Source organism: Octodon degus, unplaced genomic scaffold, assembly GCF_000260255.1.
Source record: "Octodon degus isolate 3935 unplaced genomic scaffold, OctDeg1.0 scaffold00065, whole genome shotgun sequence".
In the NCBI taxonomy this organism is placed as follows: Eukaryota; Metazoa; Chordata; class Mammalia; order Rodentia; family Octodontidae; genus Octodon; species Octodon degus.
Genome location: NW_004524641.1, coordinates 5,255,544 through 5,275,501, shown reverse-complemented (window position 1 = coordinate 5,275,501; position 19,958 = coordinate 5,255,544). Strand labels below are relative to the sequence as shown.

Below are 19,958 nucleotides of genomic sequence, written 5' to 3'. Positions count from 1 at the left end.
CCAAAATGCTGGCTTTCCTTCCAGCCCTCCTTTTTGTCTAATTTTGGTCTGCAAACTTAGGTTGTTAACCATCCAGAAGACAAGCTTATTGCTATTACCATACAACTTAGGCTGTTAAGCTTAACCTCACTATCTGTCTGCATATCAAACATCTTAGGCATAATATGGAACCAGTATTTTTCATTGAGTATTGATATGTTGAACTTTAAGTCCTTACAGAATATGATAAAAAACATTTAAAAATTAGAATATATTTTTAAAATAGGCATGCAGAATTATATACTTCTTATGTTTACACATAAGTAGCAGCACAATTTGTGATAGCCAAATCTCAGAAGTAACCAAAATGCCCATCATCTGAGGACTGTATGAAAAAGATGTCATATTTGTATACAATGGAGTATTACTCAGCTATAAAGAGCAACTCAAAACCTTCATAGGTAAGTGGTTGAGAGGACTTCCCAGTGACCTACTTCCTCCAGTGAGACCCCACCTTGTAAGATTTCCACCGCTTCTCAATAGTGCAACTAGGTGGGAACCAAGCTTTTAACACATGAGATTTGGGGGGGACATTTCTGATTCAAACCATATCACAAACTATTCAAAGGCTAAAACTAGACCCACGTCTATCACCATGTACTAAACTTAAGTCAAAATGGATCAAAGATCTAAGTATTAAAATAGAAACACTAAATTTACTAGAGAAAATAGGTAAAAACCTCAATGATATAGCTGTAGGCAGAGATTTCCTGAACAAAACCTAGACCGCAAGGGAAATACTACAAAATATCAACAAATGGAATCTCATTTTACTAACAAGCTTTTATCCAGAAAAAGAAATCACCAACAGAGCGAAAAGACAATCCACAGATTTAAAAAAAAAAAATTATAGCCAGTTGTTCCTCAGACAAAGGACTTACATCTAGAACATATAAAGAATTTTTAAAAATCAGGCACACCAAATTCGAAGATATAATCCAAAAAGGGCATCTGAAATGAATTACACTTCTCAGATAAAAAAGTATAAAGAGCAAATAAAGATATTCTTTTTTTTGGACCTGGGATCAAACTTAGAACCTCACACTTGCTAAGCTGAAGCTTGTGCTATTGAACTATCTCCCCAGTTAACCAGCAAATAAATACCTGAAAAATGTTTAATATCATAGAAATTAAAATAACACTGAGATTCCATCTCACCCAAAAGAGAATGATGATCAGCAAAAAATCAACCAATAACAAATGCTGGTGGGGTTGCTGGGAAAAAGGAACCCCTTTTCTATTGTTGGTGGGAGTGTGGGCTGCTTCAACCACTGAGAAAATCAGGGTGGACATTTCCTTTTTTTTTTTTTTTTTTTTTCCAGAACCCGGGATTGAACTCAGACCCTTGCACTTGCCAGGCAAGCACTTATTCTACTGAGCCATTTCCCTGGCCCCCAGGGTGGAGATTTCTTTAAAAGCTATGATTAGAGGTCCCCTTTGATTCAACCAATGCCCTTCTGGGTGTCTTCCCAGAAGAATTAAAAACTTCACACTACGGTAATACATGTGCACCCAGGATTATAGCAGCACAATTTGTAATAGCTAAATCTTGAAAACAACCCAAATGCCCATCAACTGAGGAATGGATAAAAATATTTGTTTATATAATGGAATACTGCTCATCCATAAAGAAGGATAAACTAGATTTTTATAGGTAAGTGGACACAACTATGGGTCGTACTCATCAGTGAAATAAGTCAGACCCTTATGTATAAACAGCATATTGTCTCAGTGTGAGAAAGTGAGTGAGTAAATAAGATCAAAAATGTATAACAGATATTGTGAATTGGGAAGACACTTCTCAAAAGAGAAGAGAAAGTATGATAGGAGAACGGGGAAATGAAGAAAGGGGAAAAGAAACATTATCTTCATACACAAAATAGTTAAGACAGTTATACAGCTAGTTTCTCTTAGTTCATTGGAAAGAAACATTTGTGCTAATATTGTTTAGGCATGTCTATGTCTTCTGCTCTGAATAACACTACAAAGACTACAGAGACTAATAACTATTATGACTTTATATTTTGAATTGAGCCTCTATCTTAACATTTATGGTGTTTAATGTCCATCTAGTTGCCAATATGCATGATAAATCCAAATTTCAGTGTAATATGAATTGTTAACATTACCAAACTTTTTCTCAGCTACAATATGCAACTATTGACAATAATACAAACCAGAACAGGAAAAGAAGAAAATGGACATTTTGACTTTGCTGGGGAATGATAGTTTGTTGTGCAACCGTATACTGCATTTGTGTTGAGAAAATGCTCTGACAACTGGGAGTGCCTGTTTTCTCACCTGATCACTTTTCCTACTCAATCCTTTCCTTTTCTGCACAAGTGTTCATCTCTGACATCAGCAACAGTGCAGTCCACAGGTCCTCACGGCTTCCAACGCAGCCACTGTTTCTTCTGCTGGCCTGTGAAGGAGATCTAAAGAAGTGTTTCTCTGGGGTCTGAGTAGTGCAAATAATAACTGTTGATATTTAGTGCTATAAATTGTGCTATGCAAATGCTGAGCATCGTATCTCCAGTGACAGAGGGAGGCGCTGAAGTGTGGGGCTCAGGGTGGAGCCTCTCTTATCCAGGCCCAAGAATACTACAGAGGTAGGGTTGGAGAATCCATGTGCTATTAAATTGTAAAGAATAAGAGACATTGTAATTGTTAGCTTTCTGTCATTATAACAAACTACCTGACATAATCAACTTACAAAGAAGAACATGGTTGGCTTGGCTTATGGTGTTAGAGGTTACAGTTCATGGTCAGTTGGCCCTGCTGCTTCTGGGCAGGACATTGATGAGGCAGTTCATCCGTGGTGGGAGTATGTAGAGCAAACTTTGCATTTTATGACTTAAGAGAGATAGGAAGGGGTCTCAACATCCCTTCTCCAAGGGCACAGATGACCTAATTTCCTCCTACTAGGCCCCACCTCTTACAGGTTCTACTATCTCCCAAGATTCTACCATCTCTCTCAGGCTGGAGGCCAAATATTTAACTCATATACTTTTAGAGGACTTTCTGGATCTGAACTATACCAGATGTTAAGATTTGAATGCCAAAAGCCAATGAAGATTAAATTCTGCAGCAAAGAATTAAATTTGTAAAAATGATCAAGACACAATTTGTATATGTACCAACTCCCCAAGATCAGTATAATTATGTATTACACATGTATACTGCTAATAGAATTTAAAAATATAATTAGTAAATATTGAAAGGAAGAAGTTGTCTTCCCATTTAAATCTTATGATTTCAAGCTGTTATTGATTGGAAAGAGAGAGGTCCAGTAGGGAGAGACTAATTTATTAAATCAGACTTGATAAACTTGAAGTGCTATGTCTAGGAACAAACACTGGATGCATGTATTGGCTCATAAAACTGATGCAATGCAACAGGTTAGAGGACAATTTTTGATAAAGTTACATTACAGAAGAAACTTTGCCCATTAACAATCGCTGACTTCCAGACTTGCATTGGCTGGATGTAGCCTGTAAAAGTCCTGTGGATCCTGACAAGGGCGTAATCTCAGGGAAGGGAATGAATATGGAAGAACTGCTGGAGGCAGTTCTACCAGACAGTGGATTCAGATCTGACCAAGGAAACCCCCCCCCACCCCCTCAGCTTCCAGAAAGAGGCCCCTACCCTCACAATGCCTGTTACTAGATTTCATAATTGCTGCTGGCCAATGATGGCTGTGTGTCCACAACCAGTGCTTATACTCTTGTAGTTGTGTTAGCTTAGTGTTACTGTGACTCAATATCTGAGAGAAGCAACTGAGTCAAGACTTGCTTTGGCTCAGAGCTTGACGTTTCAGTCCAGGTCACTTGACTCTGTTGCTTTCAGGCCTGTGGCAAAGTGGAAACATCACAATGGAAAGCCACACTGGAGGAGAGGCAGTCTGCTCCCAGCAGCTAGGAGGCAGAGAGAAGAGACAGCAAGAGAGCCCAAGAGGAAAGGGCTAGGAACCAAATATAGTATCCAAAGTCACAACCCTATGATTCACTCTCTTCAAGTAGGTACCACCTCTGGTTTCCATCTCAATAATTCCATAAAATCATGATGAATCCATTGATAAAGGGTCTTCATGATTCAATCACTTCCTAAAAGCCCACTAGCAACCAAGCCTTTAATACAATGATCTTTTTTGGGGGACGTCTTTGATCCCAACTACAACTGTACTTTCCCTGACTCCAATGTGCAACAATATTGTGGGGGCACAGTATGGTGAGGTTTTACAGAAGGATAATGCTCGTCTCTGAGGAGTGAGTTCTTGTTCTTGTGGGACTGGGTTGGTTATTCAGGAGTAGTTGTCAGAAAGCAAGATCGGCACTTCCTTGGGCCTCTCCATGCACCAGCCTCTGCTTCTGCTTCTGTGGCATTTTGTGATGCAGATGAGAGCTGCCACTAGAGGCCAGTGTCATGCTATTTGGACTCATTAGCCACCAAGCTCATGAAGCAAATAAACTTTTCTTTCCACATTGCATAGCCTCAGGTATCCTGTTATGAAAACACAAAATGGACCTACACATGAAGTAAGATGATGAGACTTTGGGCTTCTTTTCTTAGCACAAAAGATGTGGGAAGAAAGTGTGCTCCATTTATTTAGTGGCTAGTAAGAGAAGCCTGCTGTGTGGGACCAAGCCCCTCCCACCAGAGACCATCCTATGTGATACGGAGACTTGGCAGTCAGTGCCCAGAGCAGGGCATGGGGTCCTTCCTGGATTTCCAGTGGGAGCCCAGAAACGGCTTCTCACTTGTAACCTCAACTCCTTTCCTTATCCAACTGTAAGGCATATTAAAAATCTGGTACATAAAACATATATAGCGAGGTGAGCTCCAAAGGATATCTGACTTAAATCCACCTCTGCTGTTTGATATTCCCCTTATAGCTCCTCTTTATATGAAAATTCTTTATTACATGTAGCATTTTTATGCTTTGGAGGTAGTGTGGCATTTCACAATAGTGCTATCTGCTAGCCTTAAGTTTTCATGAACACAAAAAACTTTCAAAAAAAGGATTCCCAAATCCTCAAAAAATAAATGTCAAATTAAATCACTTGGCAAGCAGAAAAACTGATTTACTTTTCTTTTAAATTGTAATATTTTCATTTCAATATGTTGTTTCATTTATACTAGTATATATTAGTTCACTGAAAAGAAAGTTTTGTGTTATTATCGATTTCTTTTTTGTAAGAACTTTTTTGGTTTATGTCTTATACTCTGAGTAACTACTTTGAACATCCTGGCATGATACAGTGTAGTAACTACTGTTATTCTCTTATTATTTTGCTATGCAATTTTGACTTTTTCATAAAGTAAAAATAGATAGGGCTGGCCAAATAGCTCAGCGGATTAAAGCAGCTGCTTAGGCAGACCAAGGGACCAGGGACTGGGAGTTCCATCCCCACACCTGCTGTGCTGTCCCTGCCCCCAGGGTGGGCTGAGGGTAATTGAGACTGGGCGTGGTGGCGCATGCCTATAATCCCAGCACTTGGGAGGCTGTAAACAGGAGGCTCACTATGAGTCAGATCTATGCAGTGAGACCCTGTGGACTCTGTCCTAAAATACAAAAAAAAAAAAAAAAAAAAGTCCTTCTGCCATTTTAGGGCCCGGGGTGATGGCTCAGTAGAATAAGTGCTTCCCTGGCAAATTCAAGGATCTGTGTTCCGAAAAAAAAAAAAAAAAAAAGAACATAAATCATAATTTTATTCTTTTTTTCCCCACTCTTTATTTTTTTATTTTTATTTTTGCAGAACTGGGGATTGAACTCAGGCCCTTGAGCTTGCCAGGGAAGTGCTTATTCCACTGAGCCATCTCCCTGGCCCCATAAATCATAATTTTAGCACTACATAATAGTCATTGTGTTCTCATGCAATATCTTTTAATTTTTAGTGGTCAAGGTAATACTGTTATTCATCAATATCTTAAATATAATCTACTAACTTACTTATATAGATTTGACTTTAAGTTCTTAAAAAATTCTAACCGTGGCCTTTTTTCTAAATGTAATTTCCTAACAGGATTCCACTCAGGTACAATATTTGTTCTTCTAGCTTTAGGAAGTTCTGTTATGTTTTGAAGATGAGATGGCTAAATCGAGTCCATTTTGATTTGTCCTTAAGGTAATATGATACAAAATCGGTCTCTGTTCATGTTCAAAGGAATTTTCATATTTCAGTCAAATGGAGAAAGCAGAACCTCAGAAGCTACTGACAATGAGAAAAGCTCATCAGCAATGGCAGTATAGGGTATAAAATCACTAGCCACTTGTTTTATGTATGATTAGACTAAATCTTCTCTTTATACGATCTGAAGAGAAACCAGAGTATAAATCTTCTCTTTATATCAAAGACTTGTTGATACTTAAGATTATGAATAGCCTCAAGAAATTGAGGGATTTGGATTTTTTTTTTTAAAGTAGGCTTCTATGAAAAAGAAATAGGGGCCAGGGAGATAGCTCAGTAGAATAAGCGCTTCCCTGGCAAGTGCAAGGGCCTGAGTTCAATCCCCGGTTCCACCAAAAAAAAAAAAAAAAAGAGTAGGTTTATTTGAATATGAGAAAGGCTAGTAATGAGCTATACTTAATGCCACTTTAACAAAATATTGATGAATGTTTTCTAGTATTGCTGAGTGTTTTCTTAGAAATTTGAGTTGTGTGGGGTAGGGGAGATAGCTCAGTGGAGTAAGTGCTTATCTGGCAAGCGCAAGGTCCTGAGTTTGATCCCTGGCTACCCCTTCCCCCAGCCCCCAAAAAAGAAATTTGAGTTGTGAAACATTTGTATTTGTAGAAAACACGTAAAGTGAAGTTACTGAGTGGTAGAATGTGTATTTTCTGCTTTCAGGAAGGATCTGAAGTTGTAACACTGCTGACTTTGGTGCTGAATGAAGGGGCCATGTACGAAGGAAATACACACAACCTCTAGAAGCTGCAAAAGGTAAGAAAATGGATTCCTCCCCTGGGTTCTCTAGAAGGAACACGGACTGGCTACTTGGGATTCTAGCCCACCTGGCCTCCTCTTGGATATGACCTGTGTAAGATAATAAATTTGTGCTGTTTTAATCCATTATATTTGTGTTAATTTGTTACAACAGAAATAAAAAAAGTCTGCAGAGATCTGCAGGAGAGATTCTTGAACTCTGCTGAGTACTGATCTGTAGATGTCAGAAATTAAATTAGAGACGTATTTTGCTCAATGCTGGAAAAGAACCACTATAAAGGAGTGCAATAATTTTCTGAGATCACACAAAACTGGAAAACTTCCCAAATCATATTTAAAGAAGAGATATTGCAAAAGTTTCACAAGTTCTTCCAAAAAATAGTGAAAGAAACATTTCCAAACTGATTTTATGGAGTCAACTTTATCCCAATTCTCAAGTCAGATAAAAACCTTATAGAAAACTACGCACGAATAATCCTCATGAACTCATGAATGCAAAACTCCTTAATAAAAACTTAACTAGAATTTTCACTCATTGCTGATAGAAAAGTAAAATGACACAGGCCTTTTGGAAAACAATTTTAGCAGTTTCTTATAAATATGTGCTTGTGAGTGATCCAGGATCCCCAGTCCAATCTAATCACTCAAGATACAAAAACATAGGGCCATGGAATGGCCTACTCAAATGTTTGTAGTAGCTTTATTTATAACCAAGAAAAACTAGTCATCATTTGTGACTTTCTGTTGCTGTAACAAAATACCAGAGGTAATCAATTTAAATGGAAAAATCATTTTGGCTTATGCTTCCAAAGGTTTCTGTCTGTAGTTGCTTCATTTCGCTGCATATCTTGCTCATAAAGCCAGTTTGAGAGTGGCTTCTTCTCCCTCACTCTCCCTGTATCTCCCTACTCTTCTCATTTTGTTTTTCTGCTTTTAGACATTTCATCACAAATTAAATTTCTTGATTATATACAGACAGACCTTACCATTTTTATTTTTTGCAATTCCATTGAACCCAGGAGCTGTTTGCCACTGGTGTACATTTCCAGCCCTTTGTATTTTGAGATGGGTTATTTCTAAGTTTCTCAGGCTGGCTATGGACTTACTGTACTCCTGCTGTAGCTTCTGAAGTAGCTGACTTTTCCCTTTTAATTTTTAAATATGCAATTTCTCCATCAGAGGTTTTTCCTTATGACTTCCCTTCTTTTTTCCTTCTATCCTTTCCTTCCTTAATAATTAATTTTGAGATTTGTTATTTTTAAAAATATTAATTCCATTTTTTAATTCTCACTTTTCTCCCTCAGCTATTGTTTTCATAATTTATTCGTTCATGTCCAGCCAAAAAGCAATTTTTTTCCTATTTGAGATTCTGAAATTTCTTCTATATACTGATTTAGCAGCAACTCACACATTTTTATCTGTGGATTTATTTATTTATTTATTTATTTATTTATTTATTTATTGTTACTGGGGATGAACCCAGGGCATTCACACTGAGATACACCCCCAGCCTATTTATTATTATTATTTAATCTTTTATTTATTTATTCATTCATTTGGTACAGGGTCTTACGGCACAGCTCAGATTTGTAGTGATCCTCCTGTCTCAGCCTCCCCAGTGCTGGGATTACAAGCATGTGCCACCACACCTGCTTTTGGTTTTTATTTTGAAAAATAAAGTCAAAACTGAGTCAAAATCGCTTAGGCTGGTCTCAAACTTGTGATCTTTTGGGCTCCGCCTCCCAGAGTGCTAGGATTATAGGCCTATGCCACCATGCCAGCTTCTTTGTTCTCTTAAATAGAGATTTCTGAGTTGACTCACTTTTTCTTCATTGTTTGTTAATATATTATTTTTTACTTTGGAAAATTTTAAAAACTAAGCAGAGAAAATAAGTTGGCTTTAACCACTAGTAATATTCCCCCCCTGCGCTTTGGGATATTATTCCACTTTGTTTCCTGAGCTTCCATTTTAAGTCAACTGTCATTTTTTTTTTTTTTTTTTTGAAACAGGGTCTTGTGTAGCCCAGGCTGGCCTCAAGCTCATGGCGATCCTCGCTTCAGCCTTCTGAGTGCTGAGATTTTATAGGTGTGTACCACCCCACTCCATGTCATCTTTGTTCTTGTTTATTCATCGAACTGTATCTTTTCTCAGCTTTTTAAGATTTTCTTTGTCTTTTTTGTGTCCTAGGTATTAATGTGATATGACCAGAGGGAGATCTAGTTTTACTTGGATTGCTTCATGAATATGAGAATTCCTGTCTTTCATTCAGTGCAGAAAAATTTCAGTTGTTTTCTCTTCAAGCATAATCGCATTCTTTTCTGTCCTTCTGGAGCCCTTATTGGGCACAACATTCTTATATTGAACTTTATTCTACAATGTGTTGGTATTTGTAGATGGGGCCTTTGGCAAGTAATTAGGTCACAAGGGTAGAGTTCTTGTGGTGTGCTCCCCTGCCTGAGGACAGAGGGAGACCCCAAGAAGAAACAAACGAAGAAAGGCCTCACTTGAAGCCAGCCACGCTGGTACCCAGCTGATCTTGAATTCCAAATCTCAGAATTGGGAGGAAAAAAAATTTATTTTAAAGTCATTTGGTCTGTTTTATAGCAGCCCAAACAAAGACACCTTGGTAACAACTCATGCCAAAGTTAGGAGTAACAACTTTTTAGTCAGTTTCCATATGGTCATGAAGATGGGTTTCTTTTCCTTTTTTTTCTTTTTTTTTTTACTGGGAATTGAACTCATAACCTCATGCTTGCTAGGCAGGGACTGTGCTCCTGAGCTGTATCCCCAGCTCAAAGTTGTGTTTCTTACACACCATTTTCTTCAGGTTTCTTTCTGACGGATAACCATGCTTTCTAGTCTAAATTGCTTTTCAAGGCTCTGTACAATCAAGCCATTTTACCTATGCAACATCATTTCTCACTCTTAACATGCTGTCTCCCCCTAGTGTATGACCAGAAGACATTTTTTAATCTTAAATTTTACTCTTGCATTTTTTGTACCCAAATCCCATCTATAGTTTAAGGCGAGACTTAAATTCAGGTTTATCTACTACCTTTCTAAGTTTTCAAAGCCTGCTTCATAATTGTTAGGCTGTGATTATTTTCCTGTCAGAGGGGTAGCAAAAAAGGTACCTTGCAGGAAGGTGCTGGTCTTTTTGTGCTGCAGTCCTACCACCTTAGCACAAAGTAGATGCTCAATAGGTACTTAGTGACCAAGGCTTCTCCATGGTCTATTATTTAATGGGCCACACTCACAAATACCTTCATCTGTAAAAGAAATGAGAAATCTAAGTCTTTTTTCTCATGTGTTAAGAATTTTGGCAAAAAAAAAAAAAAAGGGAGAAAATTTTACCCAAGGGGCTAAGGTTTATGAATTATAAATGAGTTTTAATTCTACATACCTATGTACTTCTAGACCATTATAGCAGGGATAAAACCTACTTATACAAGTTATTCAATTATTGATCAAAGTCATTTTCAAGAGTAGCTCACTACCTCTGAAACAAAGTTTCTATAGATAAGCAAGACACAGTGAGATCAGGCATGTTCAGGGTGGTATGGCCTAGACATGGTGTAACTGTAGACAACAGGACACTTAATGAAAATGACAACAGGAGCACGTCTTACTTTTCGAGTGTTATCTATCTCGTCATAATTAGGCTTTAGTTCACAAGGAATTACAGCCAGTTTTTTCTCTCTTTGGTACCAGGAATCCAACTCATGACCTCACACTTGTTGGGCAGGAGCCTGTGCTTCTGAGTTATATCCCCAGCCCTCAGCTCGTTTTTTTTTTTTTTTTTTTTTTTTTTTTAAATTTTAAACAAAATTTTATTCAAAGTACTTCAGAAAATCAAATTTGAAACACAGAAACAATCAGACTATAACAATGCTGCATAGATCATAGAATACAAGTTCCCAGACACTAAGTGACTTCTTCATAACTAAACTTTAAACAATTTTTCAAGTCACCAGTAGAAAATGGTAGAGGCTTTCTTTTCTCTGCATTTGGAAAAAATGGCTTCAATAGTGTGAAAAGTCACTATTGAAGAAACAAAGATTAGATTATCTCCCAATTTTATCCCCTCGATATTTCTCAAAGATAAAAATTTAGAATGCAAGGGTCACTGAAAGGGAATATGAAATGAATTACCTCTTAGGAGATAGCCTGATCAATGCCTTTTTTATTTAGACGAAACATTAAGTTTTAAAAATTACAACAACACTATTATACTTAAACTGCAGACATGAAAACTTTCATACATTATGCATGCATATAAGAAAAAATGACCTGTTTCCTATCTTTTTAACTGTAGAAAAAAATTATCACAAATGGAGATTTAAAAAATAATTTTCATAGTAAAGTATTAATACCACAGAGATGAAAATATTTTCTGAATACTTAAACAGACTGACCTGGACAATGAGAAAATGCTAAATTTCTTTTATAAGACTACTTCCTGAAAGGAAAAAAAATTTGCAAGAAATCTGTACCTTGAAACACTGTTCATTAAGAAAACATTGTTACCCTGAGAAAGACTCTTGAAATTACCAGTGCTTTCAGAGCCCTCAGTATGCATGAAGAAACAATGGATACCTCTGTCTTATGGTTACCGACATGCAGAATGTTTTGATTTAAAAGGAATTTGAGCTTCTCTGCTATGCCAGTAACACTTCATAAGCAAAACATTCAAATGTGATTAAGTATAAGTTAAATTTTGCATTCATTTTGGGTAGACCTCTTCCTTTTCTAAGAAATGTTTATAATTCTTCAAATGATCTAGGACTCAAGCCTAACTGTTCACAAAAAGAAATTTGTTAGTAAACTGGTAGTTTTAAAATAGCAAATAAATCTGTCAGACCTATAATCTCTAATGTATGCCTAGAAAACAAGGCATTAGTCATTCTTCATTGGCCATTGTAGAGCACAAATATTTTCTAATTAAAGGCAAATGCAAACATTCCTGAAAGTGCACTGTTATTTTTAACGTCTCTTACACTTTTACACAGTTAGCATTTATGACTTCCTACATACTTTTAATATAAAATAATGCTTATTCTCAACACCTCCAAAATCCCATAATTACTTGAGAAAAAGACAAAGTGAGAACAGCTACAGTAGTAGCAAGATATTTTCCACAAATAAAAATATAGCATACAAAAAAATGGCAAGTTACCTCAGCTCGTTTTATTTCAATTGGAATTCAACATTATAAAGAAAAATATGAAGAGCTTTGCTTGCTATTGACATGGTGGCTTATAATTCAACAGCTTGTCTCATGGTGCTGGAAGTCACCTCAGAAACCATAGATGAGCTGAATAAAGAAGTGACATAAGAGGCAGTTTTCCTAAAAATATGAGGATTGAGAGAAGTCAGTACGTTGAAAAAATTTTAAGTGCCCAAATTTATGCTATATAACATAACTCATTTGGTGTTGGTTTATTTATTTTTGGGCCGGCTTAGCCCACCCTGAGGGTGGGGCTGGCACGGCATGTGCTGCTGGGGATTGAACCTTGGTCCCCTGCGGCTGCCTAAGCTTGCCTAAGGAGGTGCTTCAGACCACTGAGCTAGCTTGCTGGCCCCCTCATTTGGTGTTATTAATTAGAGCCTACGATGATGAATTTCAGCAAGTACACCTCCCCCAAATGGACAGGAACCAGCCATGTTTAAATTACACAGAACTAAAATCATTGGTGGAAATAAGAAATCAAAATATAATGCGGTATAATAATGTAAAGGTTTATTTCTGAAGATAATAGCATTGATAATTTTTTAATTTCCTCATTAATCTCATTTGTCATTATGAGAAACTTGTGATAACACCATCTTGAATTCTGCTAAATGTATCTAGGCTAAATATTTTTGTCTAATTTTGTGTCAACTTTGAAAAACAGCATTTTTTTTTTTTTGCGGAACCAGGGATTGAACTCAGGCCCTTACGCTTGCCAGGGAAGCGCTTATCCCACTGAGCCATCTCCCCGGCCCCAGCATTTAATTAAATTTTTTTTTTTTTTTTTTTGGTACCTGGGGATTGAACTCACAATTGTGTGCTTACCAGGCAAGTGTGGGGGCAGAGGAGAAGCAGGGGAGGAGAAAGAAAGGGAGCAACAACAGGGGAGCGGGGAGCAGGGTGCAGGTGGCAGCAGAACGCCCAGGCCTGCTTCCAAGGCTGCACAAAGAGGGCAGTCCAATTCATCCCCTTATTAGTGGGGCTGGGAATCACAGCGGCCATGGGGACAGGTTCAGCGGGTTTGGGGTAGCAGTATATTTTTATACTAAATTATCTAACCAGCTGATTGATTATGTTTGAGCGTTATCTGGTACTATCCAAGATATCCAAGACCAGATAGATTCGCTAGCAGAAGTGGTCTTGCAAAATAGGAGAGGCTTGGACCTTCTGACAGCAGAGCATGGGGAAATATGTCTTGCTTTACAGGAAAAGTGTTGTTTTTATGTTAAATCAGGCATAGTTCGAGACAAAATCCAGGAGCTTCAGGATCAACTACTCAAGCAGAGACAAGAGCTTGTGGATGACCCCTTCTCCTCGTTGTGGGGAGGAATGTTCCCCTATCTTGTGCCCCTGTTGGGACCCCTCTTCTCACTCCTACTGTTGCTCATGATAGGACCTTGTATTTTTCTAAAGCTTACAGCATTCATCAACTCACGTTTAGATGCCTTTGCTGCAAAGCCCATCCAGATACATTATCATCAGCTGGAAATGGCAGATCATCAAGAGTATCGTGAGAGGGTTTCCTCAAATGGACCCTATCATAATGTGGCCTCATCTGATGTAGGCCCCCTGGTGAGACGGACAAGTAGTCAATGACGGGCAACTAGGACCCACATGCAGCACCGCTGACCACCTAAGACAGGAACAGGGCCTACTGCCGCCCTGCGATCCCAAGACGGGTACGATCTGGTCGATCTCATGTGGAGTCCTTGACCCAAGCCAGGCATTGTCCCCGCAGGGCACTGTCAATTTCCACTTGATGTATTTAATAAAAAGGGGGGACATGTGGGGGGGGGCGATAGAATGCTCCTGTTATATTTTCCCTTATTTGGGCAAGAAGTGCTGCAGCACCAATCCCCGCTTGCCTCGGCCTCTTCCTGTGGTCCTGGACCTCCACTACCAATCCACAACTAGTCCCACCCAACTGCTTCCACTATACAGCTATTTAGACCCTGCTCACTTCCTCAATAAATGAGACTTGATCAGAAAGCCTGTCTTGTCTCCGTCTCTTGTGTCTCTTGCCCTGTCTTGTTCATCCTCATTCTTTCTCCAGGTCATTACCCCACGTCTCGACTTGCAGGCCGAGTCAGGCAAGCACTTTTTCCACTGAGCTATCTCCCTGGCCCTACATGCTTCTTAAAAATAAAGCAAAAATTAAAAATTAAGCAAAAATAGAAAATTAAACAAAACTAATTCTTTTGTAATTTTTATCTTTTTCCCTTTTCCTTCCCGCTTCCCCTCTCCTTAGTTCCCCTTCCCATTTGAACACTTTCTTCCTATTTCACAATATTATACATTTGGGTCCTCATTTACACTTTCAGTATCTCACACCAGAGAAACCATGTGGTATTCACATGTGTGTCCGATTTTTTTTACTTAACAGTATGGTCTCAAGGTGTATCCATTTGCCTAGAAATGTCTCAAGTTTATCTTTTTTTTAAAAGTTCATCCTTCTTTATGCAAAAATAATTTTAAAAGCTCTTGGGGGAATGTTCTTTTATGTACTTTCAAGAAAGCAAAAGCTATAAATAAAGTCAGTCGATTCTTTTCTTGACATAAACTAAGAATGAGGTATTGAATGACATTTTCCCAAATATCTTAGGTAATACAATAAAACTATGGTGAGTTTGATTCCTAGTACAAAAAACCAAACAAGAACCTTAGACAAATCTTCAGCTTGGTTGCTGAGAAAGGTTTGTTATTTATATTAACCTTTGCCATTCTGGACGGCTTTAATAAAACTACTCATGCTTTTTGTGTTACTCTACATTCCAGTGTCACACGGTCTTTTATTAAGAGCCCTAATTTAGGACACAGTTTTACTGACTGCACTTTTCTTAGAGCAATATATGTAAAGAACTTAATTCACCTAAATGGTTTAGTTCTTTAGAAAGGCTTTCATTTTACATTTTATTTAGAGTGCTTTTCCTCATAGAAGGATCCTGGCTCTCCAGCATCTTAATACTCTGTGTCTATATACACCCAAGTCTCAATCTATAGTATAGACAACTAGAAAGACCTGCATCTAAAAAAAAAAAAAAAAAATCTGAAAATGTTCCCTTGATATTTTGTAACTACCTGAAACCCAACTATAGTGCCTCAAGACTATTCTGTAGTCTAAAAACATTTAGAAATAAGATTTTATATCAGATTTAAAAACTTGTTTTTATTTATTTTTTTTGTGGAACTGGGGATTGAACTCAGATCCTTGCGCTTGCCAGGGAAGCGCTTATTCTACTGAGTCATTTCCCCAGCCCCCAAAATTTGTTTTTAAAACTTGCTTTGATAACCATATTTGTAGGTATTTTGTGAACATTTGTGCATGTTTACATTTATCTAAGATGAAGGCCTAGGAGTAAATGAGATTTTCCTAATTCTGTTTTCATAGTTATCAAACTATGTAACAGTAAGTACATGCCACGAACAATGCACTGTTTTTCCTGTCCTGTGGAATAAGTAAAAGCAAACATGAATTCTTTTTTTTTTTTTTTTGTGGTACTGGGGATTGAGTCCAGAGCTTTGTGCACGCTAGGCAAGCATTTTACCACAAAGTCACAGCCCAAATGCTTTTTCCTTTTTGAGACAGGGTCTCACCATGTGGCCCAGGCTGGCCTCAAACTTGCAATCCTATTGGAAGAGCCCCCTGAAGAGCTGAGATTACAGGTGTGTACCACTACACCTAGCTCAAGTTCCACCCTTTGGCTGAATCACCTGTTTGCTGAACGTTATTTGTTACAGAAATACAAACATACAAATACCTCAGAGATACTGTGGATTTAGTTCCAGATCCATGCAAGAAAGTGAGTCACATGAATTTTTTGTTCTATAAAAGTTAAGCTTACATTACTCTGTAGCCTACTAAGTGTGTAAATAGCATCATGAAAATGAAAGATGCTTTATCGCTAAAAGATGCTGGTGATAGCCTGAGCTTTCAGCACATGCTGTTGCCAGAAGGCACTGCTAAGACTCAGTTTGTCTCAAATCCCCTATTGGTAAAAGAAGAGAAAAAAGTACCTGTAAAGTACAATGAAATGAGGAATGTTTCTACATCAGCTTGTCTTTATGAAACTTTTTATTTAATATCCTATAACCTACCTTAAGTGGTAGAATGGGTACATCAATAGGTATGCAATTCTTTATCTCTCAATGGCTTCATCTGATGGATAAAATGTCACTGCTCGTTTTCCAGAAAACTGGTCCAAGTCTGTGCCTTCATTTAGCACTGGGCTCTTCTATTTTACAGTTTACTTGTTGACTGTTTCCCACCACCACCCATACGCTCTAGAATGTAAGTTCTTTAGGCAGGGAGTTTTGGCTTTGGCTACTGCAGTACCTCAAGTGCCTAACAGTGTCTGACTAGTGGCACCCAAATAGTCACTGACTAAAACAATATGTGAGAGACTGTGACAAGTGAATGGTCTGGGGCCTTGGAGGCCAGTCTAAGGACCAGACTTCTTACTGAAGGGAAGGAGGAATGCTGAGCAGGGAAATGCTGTAACCTGACTCAGGGCTTAAACGCAACACCCTGGCTGCTGTTCTGGGGATAGGTTGTGGTGGGCAGAGGTGGAAGTACAGAAATACAAATGACTACAGTAAGGCAGGGTGAAACAAAGTAAGAAGTGGCTGCACTTTAGAGTATTCTGAAGGTAAAGGCAATAGATTTCATGATGGGTGGGATGTGGGCTGTGAGACAGAAGCCCAGGGGCCAAGAAGGTTGATTTGGGTTGAACAATAGGAACTGTGCTGTCTACAGATGAACGAAAGATTGTGGAGAAGCACACTAGCAGGCAGGGCTGAGGGAAGGCCAGGCCAGGCTTGGACGTGGCATGTTAAAAGTATTTTGTTAGGTGCTAGGCAGGTGGGTCTGTGGCTAAAATTCAGGGAGCGTCCCAAGCTGAGGACATCACTTAAATAGTCACTGCATATGAACGAAGTTTAAGGCGAGCACAGATTAGAGAAAGCAGGCAGGCACGAGCATCTTGCAGTTAAGAGATCAACAGAGAATGACTTCCATCACAGAAATGGAAAGAATCTCAGGTTCTTCTCAGGTAATAAATGCCCTGAAGAAAAAAAAATTATTAGGTGATGTTACTTTGTGAAAGACAGGTAAAAACAAGCAAATTATGAATGTAATTTAAAGATAGAATTTATTCTCTGATGGTTTACTCATGCAAACTGCACATAAAAGAAAATAGTACAGTTTGTGTAACATTGCAAATATAAGGACTCAAAATGCTAGGTACAGTAGTGTGACATCCTGAAAGTCAAAATGGAATCTGTGTTTATACAACTAATAATGATTTTTATTTGCTGAGTACAGATTGATTTACAATGAAAGTTTTGCTAACCTTGGTAAGATCATTAACCGTTTACATGACTTCTTACATCTATGTAGTCTTATTTTACAGTTGCAAGAATTCTGTTACCAAAAACTTTAACTTGCATAAATAAGAGGAAAGAAAAAAATGCAGTGAAGGACTTAGGAAAGTAAAAAATTGAGGCTTTTCCTAACTCATCCAAACTACAGTAAAGAATAAGTCTTCTTGTAGGATTCATATTTTGTGCCTCTGAGATCAACTCAGTGGAATTACAGCAAAATCATGATTAGAAATTGATTATATTTATGAAATCAATTAAAAAAACTGAAAAATTTTAGAAGTAGACCAACTAAAAATGCTCTCATTTTTAATAAGCCAGCAATAAAACTCCTATTATCTTCATACTTAAAAACCCTGAAATATCATTTGTATAATTTGTATGTTTCCCAGTTTGGAACTTAGGCAGGCGGGATACTCCCTTGAATCATCAAGGATACTCCATATAGGCTTTTAAAATGTCAGTCTCATTAGGAGATGGTACCGAGACTTTAGCAAATGGTGTAGTATGGATACAGAGCAAACTTATTATAAATGCATTACATATATTTACATAATGGAATTCTGCTCAAATGCCAGAAGTTGCTACTGGGTAGGACTCAACTATTTTACAAAGTTTTCTTACACACATCTACTACTTTTTAATTTTTATTGTTTAACAATTTAGTCTATTTAAAATATTGTATTGTATTTTGAACATAACTGCAGAATAAAAATAGATAATGGCACATTAGAAAACTCAGTATCCCACAGATGACTGAATAATGAGAAAAGTGTACCTACAATCATCTCATCAGAAACAAGCTACATCATGGAATGTTAATTATCCAAGCCTGCACATAATGACATTTTTAAACTGCAGTCATCTATCGGCCAGCATCACACTGAAGGCATCATTAAACATTCAAGCAAAGATTGCTGGCATAAACTATTGAAAGACACACACACACACACACACACACACACACACACACACACTCTCACTCACTCACTGACATTTCCCACATTATAATTACATTGTTCTAAAGATAGATACTGATTTTTTTCCACAAGAAACATTATCAAAATTTGCTACTAAAAGATGACAGTGCTTTCACAAGAATAAGTACAAGTTAGCTCGCAAGTACAAGACAATGGGGGTAAACAGTCTGAAATTTTCTAAGTAGTCATTTTAGGCTTTTCTGGCAACCATACCATACTTGATTATGCATAAACTTCTCAGTTTGTAACCTGAAATCTGCAAAAACAAAAATAAAAACAAAAAGCTCCAAATAAGAGTTTTCAAAAATTACTAGATACCTGATAACCCTGTTATCATACAGTATATAATTTCATATTTTCAGCCTCAAAACATAGGTTTGAAATACTGAAGACTTAAAAAAAAATCATTTTTGAAATGCTGAATTTTTCAAAATTTTTGTCTACTTAAACTCTTAAAAGAAAATGCAGTATTATTAATGACTTTTAGCTTAAGAATGCACATAAAAGCACTGTATGTCTTTTCCCATGTTTTCACTAAAGAAGCTGTTCTCTAACAATCTTCCTTTTGCATAATGTGCAAAATAAAGGCAAAAAGATTAAAAGCAAATTTCTATCTTTCTCTTGCCTAGTGCTTTATGACTTTGGATATATTACAAAGTCAACAGTCCCTATGCAAAACTTTGGTACAAATGATAAGACAACCACTACAGTTGAAGGCTAAGGAGTGGGCAAAAGAAATGGAAGTGGGAAGAGATTCATTAACACCCCCATTTATTAAAACACCACCAAATTAAAACTGAAATAAACCACAATGAATTATAATACAATATACACATTGAGCACAGAAAAATTAATAAATCTAACAATATTTATAAAAAAAGCAAAATCAGTCTTTTTCCAGACTTAAAAACTTGTTCAGTCTGATCAACTGCTGCTACATCAACTTTAGACCCAAATTTTATTTCAAGTAAAAAAAAAAATTACAACCACAGATTTCGAATAAATGGAAACTGGTCTTTCCTTGATTTTCCTTTGAAGTCACTAATGAGTATCTAAAACTGTTGGACCGCAGGGTTTTAATCAACTTCCTGAGGGCTGTGACTGGGAGGAAGGAGCCAAGACCATCTGTGAAAGCGCAGGCTCTGTACTCTGGTCTGCCATCTGGGTGAGGACGGACGTGGCCACAGCTTCTGCCTTTGAGGTTGAGCTGACTCCATTGGATGTGCTCACAGAACTATGCTGTATAGCTTCTGTATGCGGACTACTTGGCACTGACAGGTCTTCGGAACTATCATCTTTCTCAGTAGCTGAGCAGAAAAAAGAAAAATTGTTTATTTTCTTAAAGTATCTATTCAAAATTATCATTAAGTTGAATCAATATACAAAGTAAA

General features: G+C 37.5%; 1 protein-coding gene across 1 annotated transcript in view; it reads right to left on the bottom strand.

Moving 5' to 3' along the window:
- Positions 1-17,339: 17,339 nt before the first annotated feature.
- Atf2 (activating transcription factor 2) overlaps positions 17,340-19,958 on the bottom strand; it is a 116,244-nt gene continuing 113,625 nt past the window's right edge. The window contains 2 exon segments of the mRNA XM_023719165.1: positions 17,340-19,667; positions 19,669-19,874. Coding sequence (XP_023574933.1) covers positions 19,644-19,667; positions 19,669-19,874 — 230 coding nt within the window. The 3' untranslated portion in view covers positions 17,340-19,643.